This window comes from Meles meles, chromosome 15, assembly GCF_922984935.1.
Source record: "Meles meles chromosome 15, mMelMel3.1 paternal haplotype, whole genome shotgun sequence".
Classification (NCBI taxonomy): Eukaryota; Metazoa; Chordata; class Mammalia; order Carnivora; family Mustelidae; genus Meles; species Meles meles.
Genome location: NC_060080.1, coordinates 74,135,557 through 74,148,075, shown reverse-complemented (window position 1 = coordinate 74,148,075; position 12,519 = coordinate 74,135,557). Strand labels below are relative to the sequence as shown.

Here is a 12,519-nt window from a genome sequence, read left to right as displayed (position 1 = left end):
ACATTATGATCTAATAAACTTTATTTTTTAAAAATGACCATTTTTCCATTTTCTTTCTAGGAAATTAAACCCTTTTAATTCTTATCTACCTTCTACATAATGGTTATTGAATACTCCACAATATATTAAGTCTAGATGTTATGGTACATGCATACACTTTCAGGCTGTTTATACCCACTGTCACCAATACACATAAATGGGGGGGGGCTATGAAACTGTATAGGGCTGTATATATACTTGTCTCAGCTTAATGCAGGAAATTGTTTTTAATTTCCAGCGGTTTGTCTAAACTGTTCAAAAAAAAACTATGAACAGAGTTCAAATACAGGACTGTTTTGAAGAGACTTTCTAAAGTGTACTTTAAAACATAGTAGTTTTTACCTTTCACAAAACTGAGTTACAAGAATACTTTTTGTTTTACAGTGCATCCCTTCCTAGGAAGTCTCATTAAAACACTCACTTTTTCTAGGGGTGATTTTGAATGCTGCACAGGGAAGGGAAGGAAATAATAGTCTTAACTTTTCTTAAAGGATACCAGAAACATTGCTGGATATAATTTAAGATTAGTGTTTTCTCTTTCATAGAAAGAACGTACATACTGGGACATGAGTACAGTTACAGCAAGTCTAGGTGTGCTAACAAAACAGGGCACATTCAAGTACAAGAAGATTTGCTTGAAATTAAAAACAAACTACATGAGATTAAAGCATTAAAATCATATTTCTCAATCTGAATACATGTTAAAAAAATCAAAAGAAACGCAGAAGTGCTAGCTCACATTTTTACCATATTACAAAAGCAATTGGTACCCATGTCCATAAAGGCAGCAACAAAGCTGCTTGTCTATTGAAGAGTACTACTGCAAATTGGACTGCATTCAATGCTAGTTGTAAAAACACCAGCTTTTTTTCAGAAGTTGGTATCTGTACAAAATTGCAGCTTATTTCTTCACTTCTGTCCCTTCAAAAGTCTTTACACAGTAATGCTAAAACACCCAGCTTTGAGATCCTGAGTCAATATATTGCCACTTTCTTTTTGGTAGCTTGAGCTTCATAGTGTCAACTGACCTCGTGTATCCATTTTTAATACAGTCTCTTCCTGTAGCATGGGCAAATATTTTAAATCTTCTTCCGAAAAAAATTAAGTTATGATGTTAGAATGGCAGGACTTTTTCTTTAGGGAAGGAATTCAGTTGTGCTGCAATGTATTAGATTCTATAGGTGGAGCAGAGTCATATAGTGTATCTGTATCATGTGTAGGCTCACCAGCTAATGTACAAGGATTAGACAGTGTTCCAGCACCACAGTCACAGAAAAACCTAAAGCAAAATGAAAACCCAAAAATTAGGAAAGTGGGGGGGGGGAATAAGTGGGTAACAGAGCAATTAAGTGTGCTACATACCTATCATGTCTAATAAATTCTACATCATGTCCCTGATGGCACTTCTTAATGCAGTTCACACATATGGCATTTCGATCTGTGGTGTTACAAGTGTGACATCTAAAAAGCAAAAGCTTATGTTATTTTTCTTAAAATGTTACTTCCTCAAAATATGCGTTTTACCCTACAACCTATGGCTTACAAGAAAAGAGGACCAAAACCAAAATTTTTGTAGCTCTAGGCCAGGTTAATTTCTGCAAAAGGACTTTAGTGTCTTCTGAGAAAAACAACTGATTTGCAAATGTAGAAAGGCAGATAAAACTTTCATTTAAAAAACACTTAATCTGAGGGCAGGGCATCAAGAACCACTCAGTGACTGGGGTACATGGGACACTTAATTACAGCTTTACTTTGAAACTCCTAAGCAAAAGCATTGTGTTCCACCTTTCCAGTGATAGCAACAGTTGCTGTTGCTCTTCTGTATTTGTGGTCTCAAGCAGACTGATCACAGAGAACTTACTATGGACAAATAGAGAATTCTCAATTATATTCTCTTTCCTTAGTAATTTTCCAAATACCCAATTTTCTCTACCTTTAGCATTATGTTTTGCCAGTTTAGAAAATCACTATCTCCCCTTTTTCAAGACTCACAAGTAATTTAGAAATATACCTGTAGAAATCATGCATGGGATAGCTGGTATAACTTGATATTTTATATAAACATTGGCCTCTACTAACAGCCTTTTCTATGGCGTCTTGATTGTTCATTATTTTGTTATCTGTAATAAAAAAAAAATAAGTAAAATTCTAGAGGACAGAAACTTAAGATAAAAATACAGATAACAGGATTATTCCAATAGTCACTTTTTAGAGACCTTCAGAGAAGGCTAACCAATTAAGTAAAAAAAAAAACAGCTTAAAATGGATTTTCCTGGTGTAAGATACTCCCAACTGTTTAGAATAAAGTCAAAGCTTTCAAAATAGTTCTGAGTTGTACTTAACTTGGCAGAGGGACAGCAATGGCTTCTGATACCATTATCTTTTAATGGCATATTTTGTGTATTTATAGGCAGAGCAGACTCCAACATACCTTTCATTGTCACATTAACACCAGATGCTAAAAATAAGCCTCCAAACCGGTTGTTAAAAATCTGATTGCCTTCTAGTGTTGCAGTTGCATGATTTGTAATTTCAATACCTGAAGTAAAATTTACAAACAGCAGATGCATCATCACATTATAGTTTCTTAACATCTAAATAAGATGCAAATGTTTGAGTCACTGAGAATAACATTTATTTTCCACTGTTTAACAGTCCACTATCCTTGCTAAAGGAAGGAATACTACTTACTACAGATGGTTCATAACTTACTACTTATTTTCATGGCAAGCAGATGATGATACTGCCTGTCCAGAAAAATGTTTAAGGTAGCCACTAGTTGTACATATGAAGGAAAAAAAAAGTGTCATCTCCCCTGGCAAAAAGTTGAAATACATGCACAATACTTGGAAAGTTTGAGAGGCCAGAGGGCTTGAAATTCAATTTATTTGTACTCCAAATGGTAGTACAAGCCTGCATTCTATCCTAATTAAGGTTTCATAGTTACTACTGAAGAGTGAGAGTTCTTAAGTCTGGCTTAGAACATTAGAATCCAGAACTTGGATTATATGCTCTTATAAACCATTGTTAACTGCAAGGCATTCAGCCACTTTTGCAACACACTTAGCACACACCTTCAGTTATCAAGCAAAAGAGAATTAATATACTAAAGATCAAACATTTTAATGTATAGAGAACAAGCTACAGGTAACAAAAGAAAATACAAACCTGCAGCAAAGCCATCAAATATTCTGTTTTTCCTTAAGACTGGATGACTATTAGTGCTGATGAGAACACCTGCTTGAGCATTCCTGAAAATATCATTTTCTTCAAGGAGACCTATAATAAAATATTTCCTCAGATTAAGGCTTAATGCACATAACAAATTTTAATAGTTTTGGTGGTACTGAGGTTTTCTTTTAGTTTCTTATTGACTGTGTTATATAAAACTCAAAAGACTAATTTTTTAGCTGAAAAGTTTATTAGTAATTCAGAGGGGTTTAAGGTAGGATTTAACCAAGAACTGCTTAAAATGGCAGGTAACCATTCTAACAGATAAATGGAAATTCCAAGGTATCAGGAACCACGTCTAGTTCACTCACAAATTCCTGGTGGCTGGCTGGCACCTATTTCTCACAAACAATTAAAATTAGGTCCTCTGAAGTATTTTTAGAATCATTACAGCCTCAGTGCTTTTATGCAAACCCTGATTATTTCTGGTCATTATTCTCGATAATTTCCTATAGTCTCTCTTCTGCTGTTTTTCCCAGTTTCCTACAACTGTCATGTTCCTTCTCTGCTTAAAAACTATTTTCAGGAGGCACCTGAGTGGCTCAGTGGGTTAAGCCTCTGCCTTCGGCTCAGGCCATGATCCCAGGGTCATGGGATCGAGCCCCGCATCAGGTTCCGTGCTTAGTCGGGGAGCCTGCTTCCCCCTCTCTCTCTGCCTGCCTCTCTGCATACTTGTGATCTCTGTCAAATAAATAAATAAAATCTTTAAAAAAACAAAACAAAAACAACCAATTTTCAGAGTAAAGTTTAAAATTAAGTTGCCATTTAAAACCTTTCAAGATATTCACCCAACCTATTCCGTTGTCTTACTACATTACCTATGCTCTGAATATGATACACATTTTTATCTCTAATGCCTTTGGTTTGTATTATTTCATCATCCTCTAATGTCCTGCCTTCTTTCTTCCTAATGTCACTTCCTCTGGAAGATTTCAGTTTCCCTCCATCAAATTTATTATTCTCTCTTCTGAGAGTATAACATGATTTAAAAATGAGCTGAGGAATCCGACTTCAGGTCTTCAAATACAGATTCCACCACCTCCCTGTCTCAGTTTCTAAACTGGCCATAATGGCCAGTTTTAAGGAGGATTAAATGAATTAATACATGTAAACATACACTGCATTAAAGAATTAGCTAATATTACTCCTATAAACCCTACTTATGTATAGTGAATTATTAGTTGTATATGAGCATCTCTCTGCTCTGAAAACATGAAACTTTTATTTCTGTAGACATTCAACCCACCTGTGATCAGTTTTGACCTCTAAACTGCTATTCCCCTGGAAAAGACTACTCCAACTTCCTACCTCTAATCTTTACTTTTGCTAAGATCCAGTCTGAATTCTGTATACAAAGTTAGAATCTGGGCACTGCCCCTTCTCTAGCCTCAACTTTCAGTACCTCTTTGCGCCTTACTAATCAGAACCACGTGGTTTCCTTTAGATTTTTGGTTACAATGTGCCATTAGACTAAACTTTCTGGGATGTAGTACTGTTTTACTCACCATTGTATCTTTAGGATCTGTATCAGTTGTTGGTACAGAGGTATTCAATTAATAAATAAATACAAAACAAATGGGAGGTGTGAATTGTGCTTTCTACACTGGGAATGGCCTCCCCACCCCGCATTTACCAGTGAATGCTTGTTTTTCAAGACAGCTTAAGAGTTATTTTAGTCCATGAACCTTTTTTCAACACCTTACAAATAAAACCATCCACTGTATTGTGTTTCCTCATATCTTGTAAAGACTATCAGATACGTCATCTTACTGAATTATTAATTATGAGCTCTTTCAGAGTCTGTCATTAATAGAATCATCCCTGCTTGGCTGTAGTAGTAAATTTCATTGATTATGATGTAATAGTAACTGGCTATTCCTTCCATATAAGATGTACAGTGCTGGGTTACTGACATTTCAGGAACGGTGATAAATTTGCATTTGACATTCTCCCCTAGTCTCTCTTTGAACAACATGCATTTGCAGATGTGGAACTTTTGCCTCAATGTAAAATGAGTTGACCTTCATGTATACAAAACCAGACACACCTTGGCTTCATTAATTCCACTCTCCAACAAACAGTTGCATACAGGTACAAAGCAATACTTATTTACTAAAGACATTTTCATATAGTTACAGGCCAATTAATTTCTAACCTAGTTCTGTAACTGGACCTTGATGTTTATTAATCATAGCACTATTCTAAATAAAAAAAAGTCCAGAGAGAAAATGTAAACAAATTCCACCTTAAAAATGCCTAACAACTAGCACACTCAAAATGGCTACAAAAAAAAAGTTGTATAAACACCTATCTTCTTTACCTCCAGGCACTAATCTAATCTATCTCAAGACCTGATAAGGAAAAAGACTGAGATTCACTCATTTAAAGCTTATATTAATTGGCAATGTCCCTGATCATTAAAGATAAGAAGGAAGAATAATGAAAAATTGGTTTTTTTACTAATGCAAAATTAACAACAATACCTCGACCCCCATTAAATATACAGATGCCACCATCTCTTCCATCATGGATTTTATTTCTTCTTAGTGTAGGATTACTATCTGTCTTAATCCAGACTCCAGCCATTGCGTTGTCAAATATTTCATTGTCTTCTATACAGCCTAGACCTACAAGTACAGAATTTTAGGTTATGTTATTTGGAAAGTATAGTTCTAAAGGCAATTAGCAATAAGGAAAAGATGAAAGATTAAACATACCAGAATTATAAACAAGAATTCCACCATTTTGTCCTCCCCAGATTTTGTTGCGTCTAATTTTGGGGTTGCTTCCAGTCCTATGGATACAATAGAAAATAATGCCATCTTAACTGCTTCTACTCCCATATCCCATATTATGTTAGGTAACAGTGAAAAAATTTATATTAATCACAGTAAGAATAAGTATACAATGGAGTGTCTTTCCAGATGCTCTGAGAAATTTGTTGGTAAAGACACTGGTGTAATTTTGCTTAATTCTATTTCCAACAGAATACACTTAGCTATAGATTATATTATTAATACAGAGTCTCCTAATACATAAACTAAACTGAGGAGGTTAGTTTAAGTGACTACTATTATTGTATACTCACCTCATATATAAAATGAAAGGTTGAATTATAAGTACTACTACAGTTTCTGAAACTTAAAATACAGGGAAGGGGGTGTAAAAAACCAATACTCTTACAGAAATAGTGTAAACAGAGAAGCTCGCATTTACTGAGTGCCTACAACATGCCAGGTATAGCTCACGAGTATTTTTATACAGCTCCCTACTTTCCAAGTATGATGGAGTACACTGGCAACTACGACTGTTACAGTGAATGACAGAATAGTGGAAACGTGCTCCTATGGCAGGCATATGTGCCACTGGCTGCCATCAGCTGGTTCAAGAAAAGCTATATTCTGACAGTTTAAGCCAAGCATGTGATAAGAGCATGAATATATATACAAAAGGAGGAATAAAAATTGAGCATTAAATAAACAAGGGAAGTTCTTTTACATACTCCACATACTCCCACCCAATTCCCTCCCAAAAGAAAGCCAAATGTGAAAAATGTTTACCTTATCTGAACCCCTGAATACATATGATTATAGATATCATTGTCCTCTAGCACTCCATGTCCATTGTCATAAAAATAAACACCAACCTAAAATTGAAAAAAAATTGTTTTCAAATGACAAAAAAAGTTTATAAAACAATCTATTTCCCATGTAAGAATCCAAAATAATTTTACCTGCTTTCCACTATGTATCCTGTTTCTTCTCAGTACTGGAGTGCTGCCGGTTGTCACCCAGACCCCAGCCAGAGTATTACTATAAACTTCATTCTCTTCTATTACGCCTTGTCCTTTCTCATGCTAAATAAAAATTACATTGATATAATATATATCTTTTAGAAACAAGTAGTTTATAGTATGTTCCCCCCTTTTAAGACAGTTATGATAAAAAACTTTCAATTTTTATTTTTTCACCTGGATAAGATAGTAACATTGCTTTTGTGTAACCTCTACCTGAGTTTAAACTCCGTAAGTTTTTATACTGTTCTTTATGTGATTTTGTACTTTTAAGCTTCTTATTTCATTCTAAGATATATAACAAACTGAAGGTCTCTCATTTAGTAAGCTAATAGCTATTTCAAATTACCGGTGAAATTCAAAATAAGGTCTCAGGTTACTAAAATACTTATTTTTATTTTGAGCAGAAGACTTAAGACTGAGATTTAGAACTGAAAATAAAAATTAGAGTCATACCTGGCATTACACAAGGGCCTTGCTGAAATTTCCTACATTTTCTCACTTGAATCTGTTATAACAGTTCCATATATATACACCATGGTAAAAGAAGGTATAGGACCAATACATGGTTTGAAAATTTTGTAAGATGTTCAATTATGTTTTAGTATAAATTCAAATGAAAAACTGACTTTTCAAATATATTCAAGTCTAGTATTATTAGTACTTTCAGTGATATTATGGATTTACTTACTACTTTTGGAAAATTTCAGACTCCCAGCATAGTCACACCAACAAAACTCCAGGGTAAAAATAGAACTCAGCCAACCGATGGTTTTGAGAGGTCAGCCCATAATACCAATTATAATTAAAGACTTTAATAAAAAAAGGTATATTCTCTATGCCTAAACTCAGTCAGTTGATTGAATTTTACAGAACACTACACATACTATGTAAGTCATTCATATACGGGCAGGGAGAACAAGAGTGTTATTTATTGTATAAATATTAAAGACAGTCATAAACTCATACTCTGTAAGCTAAATATGGCCTACTCAAGGCTAGATATAATTCTGTCCTCTTCCATCCTCTCTCCCTGGTTTTGAGGCATGACATTCTAGAACTATATTCATTGACTTACCACATAAATCCCACCATGTTGGCCATCATGAATTTTGTTATGTCGAACAATTGGACAACTATTTGTCCTAATCTGAATTCCTGCTAATGCATTGCCTATTTAAAAATAAAAGTTACAATGTCAACATATGGAGCCTCATGGAACACAGTAAGAGTTTTACATCATTACATGGTAGTCAAAATTTTTAGAATTTTAGGAAAAGCACGATTTTGTGAAATATGTCATATTCAGAAAGATATTTATGGTTTGAGAGCATTAAAAAACAAAACTAAGGGAACTAGGAGTATAAAAAGAAAAACTGTAGGCAGTATAGGCATAATAGTTTGGAGTAGAGACTCTGAAGCCAGGCTGCAAAGTAAGGAATCCCAGGAATTCTACCTTCCTGCGTGACTTTAAGTTATCTAACCTCATTGTATTTTTGTTTCCTGATCAATAAGTGGGGATATTTAACAGTTTCTACTTCATAAGGTTTATGTAAATATTATCCAGGTAAGTAGCAGCAAAAGAGAAAGCCCAGGAACATATCCATGTCTAGCACACACACATCTAATGGTCTACTGAATTTGTATCTCAAAAAGTTTCAATGAGGAGTAAGTATTTTCTCTTTATATATAAAGTTTTTTGTTTTTTGTTTTTTTTTAAGATTTTACTTATTTATTTGAGAGCGAGAGAGTGAGTGAGAAGCAGACTCCTCACTGAGCACGGAGCTCACTGTGGGGCTTGATCCCGGGACTCAAGGATCATGACCTGAGCCAAAGGTAGACATTTAATCAACTGAGCGATCCAGGCACCCCCACCCCCACATTTACAATTAGTACCAAAGTGAAAAAAGAGTGAATCTAAGGAAACTGCATACTCTCGCAGACTAAGGTCTTATTTGTATTTTCATCACTGGTATCTAGTATAGTTCCTGGTACACACTGGGTACCCAGTAAATGTTAAGTGAATAATGACTAATAAGTAAATAAATATCACAAGTAAGCTTTACTGAGAATTTAAAGAAATTGGATCACTTCTTCTTGGAGGGTTTCAAAGTGGTCCACTTTGCTAATGTCAGGAAGCCAGGCCAAGCTCCATAATTTTATAGAACAAAACATTCTTACCATAAATGTCATTTCCTTCAATAAGGCCTCGTCCATCACCAAAGATGTAAACTCCCCCTTGATTTCCATTAAATATAGAATTCCCCCTATAATTATGATAAATAATAAAAAATAAACCTCTATTCAGTGAAAGCTTATTTGTTTAACACAATCAACTACAGGGCCACTCATACTCACGGTACCTTAAAAAATTATTTACCTTCTAGGGGTCACAGCTTTCTAATCTATAAAACAAGGGACTCAGGCTAGATGATTTCTAAATTCCTTTGTTTTCTTTCTAAGACCTAAGGCTTAAAAGAGCCATCTAGTATTTGAGACAAAGTAACATTCTTAAAAATTCCCCTCAAAATAGCTGATACATTTAGAGTTTTTTTTAGCTGATCTAGACACATATGCTGAATATTAACAAGATGGAAATCTCATAATCTGCTTTCATAAAGCCAGTGGAAAATAAAACTTGGCAATTAAAAATAATTCATTGTTTTTGATTAAATTATAATAGTTCTGGTTCTATAGTCTTAGCCAACACCTTTCAGACTGGATCTGTTTGTTTCCTTACTGCAGCCAGAGGGAATGGTAGGAACTATTAAAGAAAAGTGATGGCCTGAAGTTCTGACTTTTTGTTATTTTTGATCTCTCTGTCCAAGAATCTTTGAGTTAGTTACTTTCCTGAGTTATGCTATCTGCAGACTCTCAGACAAAAAAGAGAAGACAGCGTCATTCAGGTTCCAAGAAAAGAACATGGCTCTATACACTCATTTATAATGCAGTTTGATAAACTTAAAATCATAATAACATTTGCAACTGTTCATAAAAGAATATTATGCATGACTTAGATCACTAAAAAACAAACAGAACACCCAAAAATAAATGCAACAGCTTTGCTCATTCAGATGCACAGACATTTACTAGGAAAATCTATTTTGCAGTGGTCAGGTGTCTAGGAAAAACAGTACGAGTTAAAGCTTGACTTTTCATATAACATAAAAAGTAAAAAAGTAATTTCCATCCATATTATATATAATTACCTTATTGTTGGGTCACTATTTGAGGTAATCCATACACCTGCAAAGTTGTTTGCATAGATTTTATTCTCTATGAATTGTCCTCTTCCTTTTTCATGCACATATATTCCTCCAGTCTGCCCATGATGAATTTCACATCGAACCACAGTGGGGTTAGCATAGGCTTTTACTTCAAAGCCTGCTATTCTGTTTCTGTGTATGTTGCAACTTTCAAAGTAACCCTGAAAAATACAGAAATCAAACTGAAGGTAAGGCTACTTTCCAAAAAGAAATGACATTAAAAAAAAAATGACCTTTTTACTGTATGCCTCAAAATTAAGTATCAGAAATGTTCAAGGTTAAAAATAAAACACAGATACACACTAAATTTCAAATGATAAACAAGAACAAAAGAGATTTAAAACGTTTTGGTAAAACAGAGGACCACAATTCTTCTTAATCTGAGTATACGCAAAGCCAGGAAAGAAAATGAGGGGAAGATTTATTAATAAATGCAAATAAATACTATTACCCAATAAATATACACATCCTTTAACAAAGATTTATTGAGTATTAAAAAAAAAAACTCTTAGAGATTTAAAATGTCTCAAGAAAACAAATTCTAAAAAGGTAACCTAAGGACATAATCAGAGACTACAGAAAAAGACATAGAAAATAATATTCACCTTAGCCCGATAACAGGGAATGGACTAACTTGTATTCATGCTCTACATGCCACCGTGTTAAATAAAAGGAACAGTATCTACTTTTTTTTTTTTAAGATTTTATTTATTTATTTGACAGATAGAGATCACAAGTAGGGAGAGAGGCAGGCAGAGAGAGAGAGAGAGAGGAGGAAGCAGGCTCCTGCCAAGCAGAGAGCCCGATGCGGGGCTCGATCCCAGGACCCTGGGATCATGACCTGAGCGAAAGGCAGAGGCTTTAACCCACTGAGCCACCCAGGTGCCCCGGAACAGTGTCTATTTAAAGACAGTATATATTAAGTATGGTCTCAATTTTATTTCAAGAAAATACAACTTGAACAATAAAACAAAAATACGAAGGTGTGATTATTCGAGAAATATGATAGATGGCTTTTGTATCTTTTATACTTCTATGAATTTCTTAAATTTTCTGTAACGGACAGACTTACTTTGTAATGATAATAAGTTACTGTAATACTGATATCTTAAATTCTCAGATTCAATCAAGACTAAATTTTTTTTTTTAAAGGTTTATTTATTTGACAAAGAGAGCGAAAGAGTGAGCAAGAGGGGGCACAACCAGGGTTCAATCCCAGGCCTCTGGGATCATGACCAGAGCCAAAGGCAGAAGACACACTCAGCTGACTGAGCCACACAGGCACCTCCAATCAAGACTAAATATTAAGGAAAAAAAATAAGATATTCCCAAAATGGCACTTGTAAAAGCCACTTCAACTCCTGGTCTACTTGCCTTCAAAAACTGAATATGCTCTCCTTTCTTTAAATTCCCTTTAAGTACTAAGTATTTTCTTACAGTACCTCTATGTTATGCTTTGTACTGTTCTTGTTTGTCATGTCCATTCCTCCCTGATCATAAGCTTCTGTATAGAAAGGATTATATTAGGTTCTGTTATATCTATACAAGACTTCACATATAGCAAAAGCAGGAATTCATTACTTTCTGCAAAATCTAGTGAAGGTTAAAAACAGGATATAATTGTGATACTCTAGTTTACTACATTATTTAACTCTTTAAGAAAACAGACCTCTGAGTAATATTCAAAAGTAGTTTCAGGTTTTGTTTTCCACAAAGAACAAATTATCTGTAACTTCTTCATATATGGATTACATTAAAAATAGCTACTCTGGGGTGCCTGGGTGGCTCAGTCACCCAGGTGGTTTCGGCTTGGGTCATGATCTCAGGGTACTGGGAGCTAGCTCCACAGGGCTCCCTGTTCTGTGGGGAGCCTGCTTCTCCCTGCCCCTCTGCCTGTTGCTCCCCCTCCTTGTGCTCTATCAAATCTGTTTGTTTTAAAAAATTGTATTTATTTATTAGACAGAAAGAGAGCAGAGAGGGAACAAGTGGGGGAGTGGGAGAGGAAGAAGTAGGCTTCCTGGCGAGCAGGGAGCCTAATGTGGGGTTCCATCACAATATTTGTTTGTGGAGTAGTGAGTAAGTTTAATTTTGGGGTGCAGTGAATCAGACCCATTTGGTTCTTGTTCAAGGCTATAATCTCCAACTTAATCTTTTAAGGGTAATAAAGTTATTTCAGCCTTCTCACAATAC

The 12,519-nt window shown here is 34.9% G+C and overlaps 1 protein-coding gene across 3 annotated transcripts in view; it reads right to left on the bottom strand.

Annotated features, from left to right (window-relative positions):
• Positions 1-3: 3 nt before the first annotated feature.
• The window catches only part of FBXO11 (F-box protein 11), an 88,055-nt gene continuing 75,539 nt past the window's right edge, over positions 4-12,519 (bottom strand). For all 3 annotated transcript variants that reach the window (XM_045978931.1, XM_045978932.1, XM_045978933.1), the window contains exons 12-23: positions 10,273-10,490; positions 9,245-9,330; positions 8,142-8,236; positions 7,004-7,126; positions 6,831-6,916; positions 5,988-6,064; positions 5,754-5,897; positions 3,208-3,318; positions 2,471-2,578; positions 2,051-2,159; positions 1,402-1,500; positions 4-1,318 (exon numbers count right to left, since the gene is read on the bottom strand). In XM_045978931.1, coding sequence (XP_045834887.1) covers positions 1,189-1,318; positions 1,402-1,500; positions 2,051-2,159; positions 2,471-2,578; positions 3,208-3,318; positions 5,754-5,897; positions 5,988-6,064; positions 6,831-6,916; positions 7,004-7,126; positions 8,142-8,236; positions 9,245-9,330; positions 10,273-10,490 — 1,386 coding nt within the window. In that variant the 3' untranslated portion in view covers positions 4-1,188. The remainder of the gene's footprint in view (positions 1,319-1,401; positions 1,501-2,050; positions 2,160-2,470; positions 2,579-3,207; positions 3,319-5,753; positions 5,898-5,987; positions 6,065-6,830; positions 6,917-7,003; positions 7,127-8,141; positions 8,237-9,244; positions 9,331-10,272; positions 10,491-12,519) is intronic.